At 40.4% G+C, this 15,212-nt stretch overlaps 1 protein-coding gene across 2 annotated transcripts in view; it reads left to right on the forward strand.

Annotated features, from left to right (window-relative positions):
• iqgap2 (IQ motif containing GTPase activating protein 2) overlaps positions 1 to 15,212 on the forward strand; it is a 289,641-nt gene that overhangs the window by 33,125 nt on the left and 241,304 nt on the right. For both annotated transcript variants that reach the window (XM_063049287.1, XM_063049288.1), the window contains exon 2: positions 292 to 391. In XM_063049287.1, the coding sequence (XP_062905357.1) occupies positions 292 to 391 (100 nt within the window). The remainder of the gene's footprint in view (positions 1 to 291; positions 392 to 15,212) is intronic.

Consider the following 15,212-nt stretch of genomic DNA (forward strand, 5'->3'; position numbering starts at 1 on the left):
TCTTATGTTCGTATGACCCACTTAGATCAAAAGTGAACTGTCCTTTGTATTTCTGACTTGAGTCATAGATGGTGGAGAGGCTGCAAGCAGTCAGGAAGTAAGTGACTGGGGCCATTCACAAGTTTCTTGAAGCATCTTCAGTAATGCTCTGGTCTTTTGTGGAAACCTGCCAGCAACATGCATTGTGGAAATGATGCCCTGCACAACCCGACCCAATATTCTTGTGTGTCATGCTGCATTTCTTCCAGTAGCAACTTAACAAAGCACATTTCTTTTCCTTTGTCTTTGCAGCTATTGTGGATGATGAAAGACTCTCAGCGGAGGAGATGGATGAGAGGAGGCATCAGAATATTGCTTATGAATATTTATGCCATCTAGAGGAGGCCAAACAGTAAGCAGTGTTTGAATTTACTTAATAGCAAGAAATAGAACTTCCTGTCAAACTGATTGAAATGTAAAGAAAAAATAACCTTTTTCAAGGTGATGTCTATATATTTTCCAAGAGGTATGGACCAGACCTTATTTAAAAAGGGCTAATTGAGCTCTTCATTGTGGTTGGTTGAAAGTGTTCTTGCACTGAATTCACTCTTGTTGCTAGAACATGGTTCTCTGGGACTTTTTGGAAGCTGCAGTGAATTAAGATCATCTCTGCAACAGTGTATGCCCGAAGTACAAAAATTCATGGTCATGGTCAGATGAGTGGAAAATTATTCTTCTGGTTTGCCTGAAGTCAGCTATTTCCCTTTGGTCGTTGTTCTGTGTAACATTACTGATGTGCCTGTCTCCAATTCTTTGCAGTTTGAAAGCAATGGCAAGCCATTATAGAAAATAAGGGGGTTTATTTCATGAAGGGAGAGTAAAGTTGTTACTTAGACCGCTTAGTCAGGGCATAATTAGGCAATGTATATTTGGCACAATCATCTTTGATGAAAGAAAAATTGCCCATCCCACAATTAGCTGATATTCACTGTCTAGGTTAGCAAACAATTAGTGGGATTGGGAAAGTGTTATGAGTATTTTTTTGGCTCCTTTCAAAACCTCATTATATTCCAAAATAATTCACAGCTACTGTAGTATTTTTGAGATATTCATAAGATAGGAAACATGTAGCTACGGAACTGAACTCAAATGACTAATCAGTGGCCTAGATTTTGTGGACAATGGTGAAGGAATGCTGCTTTTAATTCATTACATATGCAGCTTCTGTAGACCTCTTATGAGCTTTTGAGTTGTAACATGCTATAATCATGCATCTGGTAAAGATTGTCATTAATATGCTAGCACAGATTTTGGTCAATTGGGAGAAGTGGTATTTCAAGATTCAAGGCTTCAGGCCTGGCACAAAGCACATGGTTTGCCAGGCGGTGGTGATTTCCACCCTCTTGTATGCTTCTGAGATCTGTGATGTGCTATCAATTACTCCAAAAAGACTGGAAGTAGGGTAAATACTGAAAGGCTTTTATTAACAGTAAACGGACCAACGTCCATGCTGAGTATCTGTCCTGGACTGAGGGAGGAGCAGTGACACAATCGCCTTTATTCAGTGGTCTGTGGGAGGAGCCACGGGAGCAGTCAGCAGAGGGGCATGTCCAGGCAGGTCACCCAGTTACAACATATATGCACATGGTTTACCACAATCTGATCACTGCATCATGTACCACATGGACACCATGAACACCTTCTGCAATTTCATCCGAGTTAAATGGATAGAAAAGATCATGTATGTCAGTATCCTCCCTCAGAGCAACATGTCCAGTCTGAGGCCCTAGTTACTCACACTTGGCCACATTGCACATGCTTTCAACTAATTTCCTAAAATACTCTGAGATATCTCATGGGATGAGAGTTTATTAGGTTGTCAGAGGTGGGGAGAAAAGTTAGAGATGTTGTATTTCCAAGGAGACATTGAGCATAAATCCTGACTCCTGGAAATCTCTCGCCTCTGACTACTTAAGGTGACGAAGCACCAGGGATGGTGCACACAGAAGCCACTATATGGATTAATGATTGTCTAGTGTCATTTCCAGTACGTAAGTGTAAAAGTTAACAAAATAATTGTTCCTCTGGATCTGATGCAGCACAAAAAAACACAGTAAGATAAAGAACACAATCATTTAAAAAGCACTAAATATAAAATAGCTTGTATACAGTTGCAAGAGAAGTTTGTGACCCTTTTGCAACTATCTGGTTTTCTGCATTAGTTACTCACAAAATGTGGTCTGATCTTCATCTAAGTCACAATAATAGACAAACACAATCTGCCTAAACTAATAACAAACAAACAATTGTACTAATTCTCATCAATACTGAGTAACCATTTAACAAACACAGTATACAGTCTGTTGATTTTATGTCCATAAAGTGACTCTAGGGACAGGAATGTCGGTAGATAAGGTGATTCTGACAGTCAGTGATAAAGTAGTGGTTGTGGAGGGGTGGGGTACTGGGTGGTGGTGTTGATCAGACTTGCACTGTTTGGGTAACTGTGTAACTGTGTTTGAGTCTGATGGTCCTGGCACAGATGCTAAGTAGCCTCCTCCCTGATGGAAGTGGAATGAACAGTCTATAAGTGGAAAAAGTTGATCACCTCATTAAATTCTTACTTTCCCATTCCATCAGGATATTTTGCTTCATCTGAAAGATTTTGGTGTTCCCAAATTGGCCTTGTGAACTATTCCACAGCTCACAAGAACATATTGGAACCAAGCATCCTTTAATCCCAAGGGATTGCCTAAGATGAAGATGATTAGGTCAGAATCTTCTTCAGGAACCTGGGAGCAGTGCAAAGCAAAAATTTGTCTCTAACCAATCCCTTGTGTGTAACGCACAAAATGCTAGGGTTAATCAGCAAGCCCGTGATGGAGAATAAACGGTCAATGTTTCGGGCCAAGAAACTTAACGAGGACTCGTGTATCAGGGCAAGTCCTGATGAAGGGTCTTGGCCCAAAACATATACCGGGTTATTCCCTTCCATGGATGCTGCCTTACTTTGAGTTTCTCCAGCATTTTGGTGTGTTGCTCAAGGTTTCCAGCATCCACAGAATCTCTTCTGTTTATAATCCCCTTTGCGTAATTGTTATTGATTTTTTAATGCCTAAAATATTTGAAATATAAATATTGAATCATGTACAAAAGGCAAAATAAAAGAGGAAAAAATGAGGTTAAGAGATGAAAGAAGTACATACTAACTTCTGACATGTCCAGCAATATTTGATGTATGAGCAAATAGACTTCACATTTGTAGATTAAATTACTGTCCTAGGATGGTTTTTTGGCTGTAATTAAGACGTAATCATGTCATTAGAAATTCTCTTGCAGACAAATAAGTCCTGACTTTTTCCTGTCGTGTTGAGTGGTTCTGCAGCTATTTGATGACTTTCCATGCACTTCAATATCTAGTCTCTTGATTTTTAAATTATTGAAACTAAGTTCATAGGTGAATAGAATTGGAGTGCAGAAACTTTTCTATTTTCCTTTTAATTGGTTATGTATGGAGGTTTTCTGTATTATTCCTTAATATTGCCGTTGCAACTTCAACTTTTATTTTTTTCAGCAAATTCCAAGCTGACTTCCAGGGATGGAGAAAGTTAGCAAGAGGAAAAATAATCCAAAGATGTGTTTTGGGCTTTAATGTCATAGTTTTATTTGTGGATCCCTTTCTCAAAGAAATGGTTTTATTCTGGAGAAATTGATGCCACTCCAGTGATGCCAATCTTAAGAGTAAGTTTGTAGAACTGAGAAGAAGCTAATATAAATCTTTCCTTCGGTGGCTAACAGTTTAATTGACATCGCTGAAGTACCGGTTGTTTGGAGCAAGTTGCTTCTCCGTCAGTCAATTCGGTCATTTGGTGGAATTCACAGATGGCCTAGATTAGATCTCTTTCTGTATTAAACTCCAACTCCGCAGATTTTATTTTTGAAAGGTGCTTTTATCCAGACATCCCACCTCTCCCGGAAGTTGTGGGAGTCTCCCACATATTAATAGTGGCTCCCTGATGCCCGTAAATTATATACAATATCATGGAAATCAATTTTTTTGTGAGCGAGCGAGAGAAAAGCAAGAGAGAGCGCAAGAGCAACCACGAGAGAGAGCGCGTGTGAGAGAGAGCGAGAGAGAAGGCAAGTGAGAGAAAGTGAGCGAGAGAGCGAGAAAGCAAGCGAGAGAGGGAGAGAGCGAGCGAGAGGGAAAGCAAGCGAGAGCGCTTGAGAGCGCACGAGCGACCACGAGAGAGAGAGAGAGCGCGAGCGAGAGCGCGCCATTACAGAGTGTTCCAAAAAAAAATATAAAATGTACGTCACCCCAGGCTACACTAAAGTGTACCCCTGCCTAATAGGGCTCAAAATAATGACAGTGTTGCTCGCTGCACTGTTTGCAACAGTGACTTTTCTATTGCCCATGGTGGGTTAAAATGTAAAAGACATGTTGAGGTGAGTTTATCAGGTGTCATTCGTTCATTAGCATAGCTAACGTTACTTAAACTAGCTGGCTAGCTGCTAAGGAGCTACTCTATTGCAGAGATCCCACCTCTCCCGGAAGTCTCTCGCAAATTGATGGTGCTGCCTCCCAGAAATGAGTTTTTGCAGGGTGGGATGTCTGTTTTATCTGTTATGCTCAATGGTAAGTTTAATGCAAGTTTTTAGGGATTGAAATTGCGCATTATAGATGCAGCAGATTTTTAAAAATAATGTATTTATCTGTGTTTTTATTGCTTGCTGCCTTTCCCGCTTGCTTTTAAAAAATGATATTGCAGTGTAATTACAGACCATCAAACTATTTGAAGATTATGGCTACTTGATCAAAAGTAATTTGGAAGGCATCCGGTGTCTTTGAGATCAAATGGAAGCTTTATTGAATTTTTTTTTACACATTAATGCCTGAGGCCTAAGGATGATCTGTTTGCAGCTTTTGAAAAATTCTGAATATCCATTGTCACTGTAATATTTAAACAGCTTGATTGGACTATTTGTGGCTTCACTGAATGAAAGAAATGTTTCATAAATGTAAAAGTGACTGTGTATTTAAAAATTATTTTTTCACGTTGCTAATTATGTAAAAATATAATTTATTTGGTTAGATGTTTCAGAAGCAAAAATAACCCAAGTTTGACTATCTTACATCAGTATGGTTTATTCAAACTTTTTACTCGATTGTCATCAAATGCTCCACTGATATTTTTTAAATGGATCCAAGCTAGAAACATTCAGCAGATCAGAAAATATCTTGGAGAAAGTATAGTTACCAACTCAGATCTGTTAACTTTCCTGAATAACTTTCCCTAGGAACGGTGAGCTCATCCCTTTCTAGAGGCACCAGCTTTATTTATGTGGTTGCTCAGATGAACTTCATTTGTAATAAGAGTGTGGATTTCATCTACCTCAATTTCAGTGTCAAAACATATGTATCAAAAGACCAAACTAATGGCAAGTCTGGAGGAATTGTCTGATTTAATCAGCTTCTCCACCATTTATCCATGTTCAGGTGCAGAATTGTTCTGATCATCAAACATAATGTGTGTGTCCTTAAAGTGAATTGTTAGGGACTAATCTGTTTAGAATGAGTATGATGTAAGTAGAGTAATTAAGTAACTACTACAGTGAGACCCCGTTATAATGCGATCGTTTGGGTCCATAAAATGTCTTTGCGAAAAAAGCGGGGTCACACTAAATCAGGGTTGTTACTGTAGAAATTAAAACACAGTCTATTTCTTTTTTTTTAAAAAAAAGTGATCAAGTGTTCCTTGCTTGAACTTAGCATGTCACTGGCTGTGAGCGAAATCTAGAATGCTTCTGAGTTGGAGGTTTTTTATGTGATCCACCTCCTGGGTCTCCAGCCAGCGGAGGCTGGCCTCGAGGTGTTCAATGGCTTCAGACACTTTTGGGGGTGGAGGCTCTTCATTATCACCTTGTGGCTCAAAAACTGGCACACTTGCCTCGGCCGGTGCTATAGTTACGTTACGGATGATCTCGGTGTGTGGGGAGTATGGATTGACATAGAGCCCAATGACTCATCGCGTTATATCTGAATTCACGTAAAATCGGAGTTTCACTGTACTCTAGAGGCTCAGAAAATCAATTCATGGGCCAGGGTTCAAATCTGACCACGGTGGCTGTGGAATTCACAAGCGTTTGTAAATGCATTTAATAATCTAGAATTATATGGTAGAACTACAAAATATATTATTGGAAAGAATGATATTCTAACAGTGTATTAGTGCCTATATGGCTTACCTTTTTGTGTACTTATTCAATAAAAAGATTTAAAAAGGAAAGAATGTCCACAAAACTAATGATCATCATAACTTCATTGACCTTTGAGGATGAAAATATGCCACCTTTACACAGACTGACTGTGTGTGCCTTTTGACACACACATCAGTATGGTTAATCCTCCAGTTCCATTCTGAAATGACTGAGGAAGCCACTGGGTTGCAACATTACATTGAAGCAAAGAGCAAATATGATAGATCACTTGATATTGATCTTGCAATGGCTCAATCTTCAAAGTTTTCCTTGTAAACACCCAAGTAACCGTATCTGAATTGGGGGTGGGGGGGGAGTGTGGAAGAGATACTCATAGTATCTGAATTGGGGGGAGATACTCGTATCTGAATTGTGGGCGGGGGGGAGGTATTTGTAGTATCCGAATTTGGGGGGGGAGATGCTCGTAGTATCTGAATTTGTGGGGAGGGGAGATACTCATGGTATCTGAATTGGGGGTGGGGGAGATACTCGTATCTGAATTGCTGGTGGGGAGATACTCGTGGTATCTGAATTGTGGGGGTGGGGAGATACTTGTATCTGAATTGGGGGTGGGGAGATACTCGTGGTATCTGAATTGGGGGTGGGGGGAGATGCTCATAGATAACCAAATGTTGGATGTCTTCAGTACCATCTTGTGCCCTAAGTGTGACAACCCTAGTTACACACTTATTTAAAAGCTTTTGGGTTTATTCCGTCTACACACTATGTGGCTTGTCTTTCTGGCTCAAACTCCCCAACATTTCCTTTTAACCCCATCTCTCCTGCTCTCCCCATGGATGCAACTTTAATTTCAGCTTTCTTTTTGTTTTAGGTTTCCAGAGTTCATGTTACTTTTGTCAGTCTGTTCTTTCTCCTCCATTCCTTAATATCAATCAGATCTGCCCAGTAATAACAAGAAGTCAATCATTTTAATATTTGCCTATCCACTGTAATTTAAGTCTCACCTCCTCTGTTTACTAAGCTGCCATGTCTCATTTGCAGAAATTTCCTTTTAATGTTGCTTGTTCATGTCATGTCTGGTCATTCTCATCTTGCTCACCATCTTTTATATCACTTGTAATGGTAAGTCATTTACATTTACATTGCTCTTCCTATGACTTCAAGATATTGGCTGCAACTCTTTAAGATAAGATGCTGACACATCAAGCAAGTGTAATGTGTTAATATTTAGAATGAAAACTAAGCTGCTCCCTCTAGTTTGAACTAATATTTCATACTTAGTTTGTTTTATTTTGGACTCCATTAGGTGTAGGCAGCAGCTTGATCATTTAAATCTAAATTTTGGTCACCAAAGGTTTGCTTGTTGCACGAAGCAGAAATTTACAATTTTAAAAATCTCATTTTTGTAGATAAGTCTATTTTTAAATTTGATGTTGGAATAATGGCTTCACTAAATCTGTAGATAAGAATATTGGTGATTCCACTGGTTGAGTGGGTACTGGTCTCTGGAAGTAAAAGCTGCTAAATGGATTCATTTCAAGAAAACTAGAATATAAAAGCAAGGATGTAATGTTGAGGCTTTACAAGGCATTCGTCAGACTGCACTTGGAGTAATACGAGTAGCTTTGCTTCTTTGAGAAAGGATATGCTGGTATTGGAGTAAACAGGAGGTTCAAGAGAATGATCTCTGGAATGAAAGGGTTAACATGAGCAGTTTTTGGCTCTGGGCCTGTACTCACTGGAGTTTAGAAGAATGGGTTGAGGGAATCTCATTGAAACATATCAAGTATGGAAAAGCCCAGATAGAGTAGATGTGGAGAGGATATTTCCAATAACAGGGGAGTTCAGAACCAGAGGGCACAACGTCAGAATACTAAAATGTACAGTTAGAAAAGATGAGGAATTTCTTTAGCCAGAAAGAAATGAATCTGGGGAATTCATTCCCATAGATGTCTGTGGAAGCTAAGCTATTGATTGGGTATACTTACAGCAGAGGTTGATAGGTTCTTGATTTTCAGGGTGTCAAAGATGATGGGGAGAAGGCAGCAGAAGGAGGTTGAGAGGGATAATAATTCAGCCATGATGGAGTGGCACAGTAAACTTGATGAGTCAAATGGTGTAATTCTGCTCCTATGTCTTATGGGTCACTTTCTCTCTTAAAATATAAATTTGAGATCTGCTATTAAATTGAAGTGGAATTAATAGTACTTCCCATTTCCTTATCAGTTATATAGGGCTTCATTCTCAACTGAGTTTACAGTGCTTCTAAAAAGAGGAAATGAAGGTAAAGCTCATTTCCAACAGTTTGTTGTGATACTCATTTAATATGCTCCCTTTCTACATACACCTATCCACGTGCTCTGTAATAAGTAATCTCATAACTGTGGTCAGCTGAGAGCTGTAATCTGCTCTGGTGCTAAAGTGACTCTGCTGTCATGCAAAAAATGCCCATTTCTTGAGGTTAACCACTTGCAAGTGTGGTAAGAGGAGGTCACGCGAATATTTATGAAAACGGTGCATCAATGGTGATTAAGTCACAAACAAGGGAGAACCTGCAGACTCTGGAATCTTGGCAACGCCCACAAAATGCTGGAGGCATCTGCAGAAAAGACCCATCGATGCTGGTGGCCTGCTGAGTTCCTCCAGTGTTTTGCGTGTGCGTTGCATCAATGGTAATTGGTCTGTTTAGAGAACTCTGACAAAGGAACACTGCAGACCTCCTCTTGCTTTTGGATGGACTTGTATCTGCTTTCTTGTGGCGCTTAAGTTTTGGTTTTGCATAGCCCTTTTCTCTTAATGGTTTCTATATAGTTTGTTTTGTCTGTTGTGTGCCGTGTTGCTGCTGCAAGTTTTTATTGAACGTAAATCTGACTGTACTTGTGCACATGAAAATAAACTCGATTTGACAACTTGAATTGAGCCTAGAGAGCTGAGCTTATGGTTTTGGTTGTTGAAGAGAATGTTATGTTTACAGAGTCATTTGGGAGGGAAGGAGAGGGGAGTAGATGAGAGAAAGTTCAGCAGCATTGCTAAGACATGAAACCAGAAAGTGAATACAGGCAGCATCCAACAGATCAGAATATTTCTGTGGTGGAATCTGGGCGTAATTGATAGGGATGTGCGGAGAATAAAATGGGTTGCTGTAAATGGGTGCTTGATGGTCAGCATGGACTCTGGAGACTGAAGTCTTTTTTTTTACTGAGTCTTTTAGAAAGAAACAATTGTAATGTGAAAAGAACTGCAGCAGAACTGGGTATCACTGACACAAATAGAAAAGGTAAGTAATTGGAAAGAATGATGGAAATATTTGTTGTTAGAGAGAATGATGAGAATGTTTGTGAGAATGCTGCTAAGGATAGAAAACATTGGTTCAGAAGGGAGGTTTCCTGGAAGTTTATCAAAATGAGGCACCTAGTCTGGGTAAACAGGATGAACCTATTTCCTTTGATGTATCGAGGTATATACACTCAATTTGCTTGGCAGGTGGTTTTCAGAGAATTGTGTGATCGATATTACTGTCAGAAATGATGGGAGGTAGAAAAATCTTTCTGCTGTTTGAAAATGATCTTATTGTCCTGAGTTACCTGTGGATTAAGAGTGAGAAAAGAGTAACCCCATTTTTATCTAGCATAGACAAGGAGTTGAATGACCTCTGGTGCAGTTTCTTTCTGTAATTCTTTAATTATTGTTTCATTCACTCCTCTTTCCGTGAATGTGATTGGAGAGTCAATGTCGTATCTTTACCTCATGGTGTTTTCTTCCTAAATGAAGTGTGAACTAATTTAGGTTGAGCTGATGGGTCTCGGCCTGAAACGTCGACTGTACCTCTTCCTAGAGATGCTGCCTGGCCTGCTGCGTTCACCAGCAACTTTGATGTGTGTTGTAGGTTGAGCTGTTGATTCTTTTGATGAGATTCTCTGCATTTCAAGAACAGCAGTAGTTTCTTTCCCTTAAGGATAATATTTAAATCAGTTGGGCTTTCATGGCGATCCTCCCAGTTTCATGGGCACCATTGCAGTTAATTGATTTTCAGGTGTTTTTGGACTGCCACCGGTGGGAGCTATTTGCTTCAGAGGCTCATTGTTTATTAATCTAGAAGAATCATTACACTAATTTATATTGCAACCAAGAAAGTATGTTCTTTTAAAAAAACCATATCAGGGTTTTGGTGATGGTGGCAGAATTTGATCCACTTGCAACTGTGCCGTTGTTCCATAGAAAACCTGAGCTGTGCACCTGTGTAATAATGTTTTAGAAAGATCTGCATCAATTACATGCTAATGGCTTTTGAACGGCACTTTGAATAGTATATTACCCATTGATCCAGCTGATCAGAGTTCCAGAAATCCTGGTCTTGTAGATCCCTTGGTGTCCTCTTTCAGGTAACAATTTGGGGAAAAATATGGATTTGAATTAGTCGAATAATTTCAAATTATGAAACAAACCTTTTAATTTTGTTGGCTTTGTCAATGTATTTTTACTTAACACTACAGTATCAAAATTCAAAGTAAAATTTATTATCAGAGTACATACATGTCACCACATACAACCCTGACATCCTTCTTTCTGTAGGCATACTTAGTAAATTTATAGAACAGTAACTGTAAACAGGATTAATGAACAACAAACTGTGCAAATGCAAATATAAATAAGGGGCATGAAATAACAAGGTAAAGAGTCTTTAAAGCGAGATCATTGGTTGTGGGGGGGAAAACCAGAAATAGAATTAGTGTAGTTGTCCCCTTTTGTTCAAGAGCCAGTTGGTTGAGGGGTAGTAATTGTTCTTGAACCTGGTTGAGAGATCTGAGGGTCTTGATTCTTTTACCTGGTGGCAGCAGCAAGAGAAGAGCATGGCCTGGGTGCTTAGGATCTTTGATGATGGATGCTGCTTTTCTACAGCAATGCTTCATGTAGATGTACTCAATGATCTCCCAGTGGCCACACGTTTTAATTCCACGTCCCATTCCCATTCTGATATGTCTATCCACGGTCTGCTCTACTGTAAAGATGAAGCCACCCTCAGGTTGGAGGAACAACACCTTATATTCCGTCTGGGTAGCCTCCAACCTGATGGCATGAGCATTGACTTCTCAAACTTCCGCTAATGCCTCACCTCCCCCTCATACCGCATCTGTTATTTATTTATATACACACGTTCTTTTTCTCTCTCTCCTTTTTCTCCCTCTGTGCCTCTCACTATACCCTTTGCTCATCCTCTGGGCTTTTTTCTCCCCCCTCCCCCTTTTCTTTCTCCCTGGGCCTCCTGTCCCATGATCTTCTCGTATCCCCTTTTGCCAATCACCTGTCTAGCTCTTGGCTCCATCTCTCCCCCTCCTGTCTTCTCCTATCATTTTGGATCTCCCCCTCCCCCTCCCACTTCCAAATCTCTTACTAACTCTTCTTTCAGTTAGTCCTGACGAAGGGTCTCAGCCCGAAACGTTGACTGTACCTCTTCCTAGAGATGCTGCCTGGCCTGCTGCGTTCACCAGCAACTTTGATGTGTGTTGATTGAATTTCCAGCATCTGCAGATTTCCTTGTGTTTGCGTTACTCAGTGTTTGGGAGGGTTTTACCCATGATGTACAAGGCAGAATTCACTACCTGTTGTAGGATTTTCTGCTCAAAGGCTTTGGTGTTCCCATTCCAGGCTGCAATGCTGACAGTCAGCACACTTTCCACCACACATCTACAGAAGTTTGTTAAGGTTATTTAATAGATAATTTATGTAATAGACAATAAATACCTTTTGACGCCAATGGTTAATCAGATGGCAACTTCAAGTTGTAAGGTGCAGGAAGGTGAGAATGGAAGCAGCTTGAGGTGAGAGTGGTCACTTTGGTACATAATCAATAGGGAGCAGTGATATCAGGAGTAGCAACCTAAGATGTCTTTAAGTTGCAACAATTGGAACTTGCTCCCAGTTCTCTTCTGCTTTTAGCATTGACCATCTTTCAGCTGCTGACCCTTTGTTACTGTTTGGAATTCAAAATAAAATTACACACTGTCCAGGGGTCTGTCAGTGTGTGGTACAAAAAAAATATTCTGATGTACCAACATTTTCCATTTTTCGTGAATATGTGTACAAGCTTTCTGCATTCCTCATTTAAGACAGTGGTCCCCAACCACCGGGCCGCGGACCGGTACTGGGCCACAAAGCATGCGCTACTGGGCCGAGAGGAAATGATATGACTTGGCGATATGAGTCAGCTGCACTTTTCCTCATTCCCTGTCACGCCCACTATTGAACTTGAACGCACGCGAGGTCATTGCGCACACGTCATCCATGTCAGCACGAGAAGAAGATCAACTCCTTGAGCTTGCAAATGACAGCAGGCTGAAAAGTATGTCTGACATATCATCTCTGCTGGCATTCTGGATTAAAGTCAAGGCTAAATATCCTGAGATAGCCACGAAAGCACTGAAAACGTTGCTTCCATTTCCAACATTTTTTTGCGAAGCGGGGTTTTCTGCAATGAATGCAACGAAAACTAAATTGCGGAATAGACTGGACATAAGGAACTCCCTTTGAGTATCACTGTCTCCCATCACCCCTCGATGGGACCGTCTTGTTGCAGGGAACAAGCCCAGGGCTCCCACTGATTCAGCGATATTGGTATGTTACAGTGATTTTATATGTTCATACGGGGAAAATGTGTGCTGTGTGTTTAATATTAAATTGGTTAGATAAACCCTTTTAGAAACGAAATTGAGTGTATTAGCCACTTACAAGTGACTTATAGTTGACTTATCTATATTCTGGTCGTGATTAACACCCCCCCCCCCCCCTAGGGTTGCCAACTGTCCCGTATTAGGTATTAGCCGGGACATCCCATATATTGGGCTAAATTGGTTTGTCCCATACGGGACCGCCCTTGTCCCATATTTCCCCCACTAAGATAGAGCAATCCTATGAAACCTTTCGTGCCGAAATGGCATAAAGCGAAGAAGCAATTACCATTAATTTATGTGGGAAAAATTTTTGAGCGTTCCCAGACCCAAAGAATAACCTACCAAATATACCAAATAACACATAAAACCTAAAATATCACTAAAATATAGTAAAAGCAGGAATGATATGATAAATACACAGCCTACATAAAGTAGAAATAATATATGTACAATGTAGTTTCACGGAACAGAATCGCCAAAAACGACTTGTAGAAAAAAATTGACATGTACACGCATGCACACACAGGTGCCCATGTAAGGCTTCATGGTCATGGTAGTCTTTCTCGGGGTAAACACAACGTATTTGACTGCTACTCTTGTCCTTTGGCAACCTTGCCTCTCCCACCCCGGTTGGCCGGTCCGCGAGAATATTGTCAATATTAAACCGGTCCGCGGTGCAAAAAAAGGGTTGGGGACCCCTGATTTAAGATATTCAACACATGAAGTTAATGCTAGCTTTGAGCATTCCCATCTCATTCACCCTTCTTACCCTATTTGATTTTTTTTGTAATCTATTCTCCCTCAATACTCATCAACTACCTCCCAATCCTTTTGCCAATTGTGTATATCTGAGGGTATTTAAGTAGCCATTTGACCTACCAGTACTAGGTCTGGGTTGAAACTGGAGTACTTGGGAGAACATACAAAGACAGGCAGCACCAAGTTCAGGATTGAACCTACATCTCCAGAGCTGATGCTGTCCAATTCACCACTGAGTGATGTTGCCATCGGTAATGTCAATACATATTGGTAGCACTAAAGCTGGTTATGATTAAACTAATTAACCACTCAAATTATTAAATATTTTAATGTAGTATATTCTCCCTCAATTGCTAAGTCTGAGAGATTTGCTTAAAATGCACAGAACGTTCTGAATTTAATATGCATTCATCACAGAGACAGAAGTGGTTTCCCTGGAACACCAGTTTATTTGTTTTCTTTGGTCAATTGAACAAGAACAGGTACTGACTTTGTTTACAAGGTCCTGAGGTACAAAGCACAAGTCAAATTAAGTGCAAAGTTTCTAGGCTGCAGAGCTTACTTATGCAAGAGGTAGATTTTTACTGGCTGCAGGAAATGTAGAGAGAACGTGAGCTGTAACTGCCCTTTACTCTGCAGGAACAGAGAAGTAAAGGTATTGCTGTCTGCTACAGAAGATACAAACGTTCAGCCACAAAGGCAGCATTGTTCCTTTTATAAAACTTTAATATACACTCTCTTTCTTGCTCATACCTTTTAACACACCTCCCTGGTCAGCAAGTATGTTCATCAAAATTAATAGTTGACAGAAGAATGTAACAGTTCTAAGTGGCATTTTGAAAACCTTTACAAAACATGTATTTTAGATATCAGATTTCATGACTACAGTGCTCTCTTCTCACAGTCTGAGACTCAGCTGAAAGTCCTCTTGAAGAAAAGAAATCCCTGTAACACATCTTGGTAGATGGATACACAGCTCCAAGTGTTTTATAAGTTGGATTCTAGGGCTGTACCTGGTGCATCAGTTATTGGAGTAAAGAAAATTATATACTGGGGTTACAGTAATTGGAGGTGTAGGAGAATGGAAAGCCAAATATGAACCAACCTTTGAATCCCCTCTTTCCCCCCTTCTTCCCTCCCCCCTTCTTCCCTCCCCCCTTCTTCCCTCCCCCCTTCTTCCCTCCCCCCTTCTTCCCTCCCCCCTTCTTCCCTCCCCCCTTCTTCCCTCCCCCCCAGTCATTGCCTGAAGAATATGTAAAGAAGAAATAGAAAAGTGGCTGATAAGAGAAAGTGTACAAATAATGGTTATCCTAAGGAAATTCACTTCTCCATTTCTTGGTTACATGTTACCTCGTGATGAGGATCTCTGTGCATGGTGTCATCATTGTGCTTCCCCAGCATAAAATCCCCCTTCTGTCTGCCCATCATGTTAGACATGCCATTCATCCACGTGTTCCATCTCCTTGGTACCTGTTATCCTTTCCCTGCCCTCTAGGTCTCGTAATTCTGACCCAATTTTGCTTCAAGACTAGTTTCTGACCACTCGCATGCCGCATTTCAAAAGACAGTACTTTCACTTAGGTG

Source organism: Mobula hypostoma, chromosome 5 (genome assembly GCF_963921235.1).
Source record: "Mobula hypostoma chromosome 5, sMobHyp1.1, whole genome shotgun sequence".
In the NCBI taxonomy this organism is placed as follows: Eukaryota; Metazoa; Chordata; class Chondrichthyes; order Myliobatiformes; family Myliobatidae; genus Mobula; species Mobula hypostoma.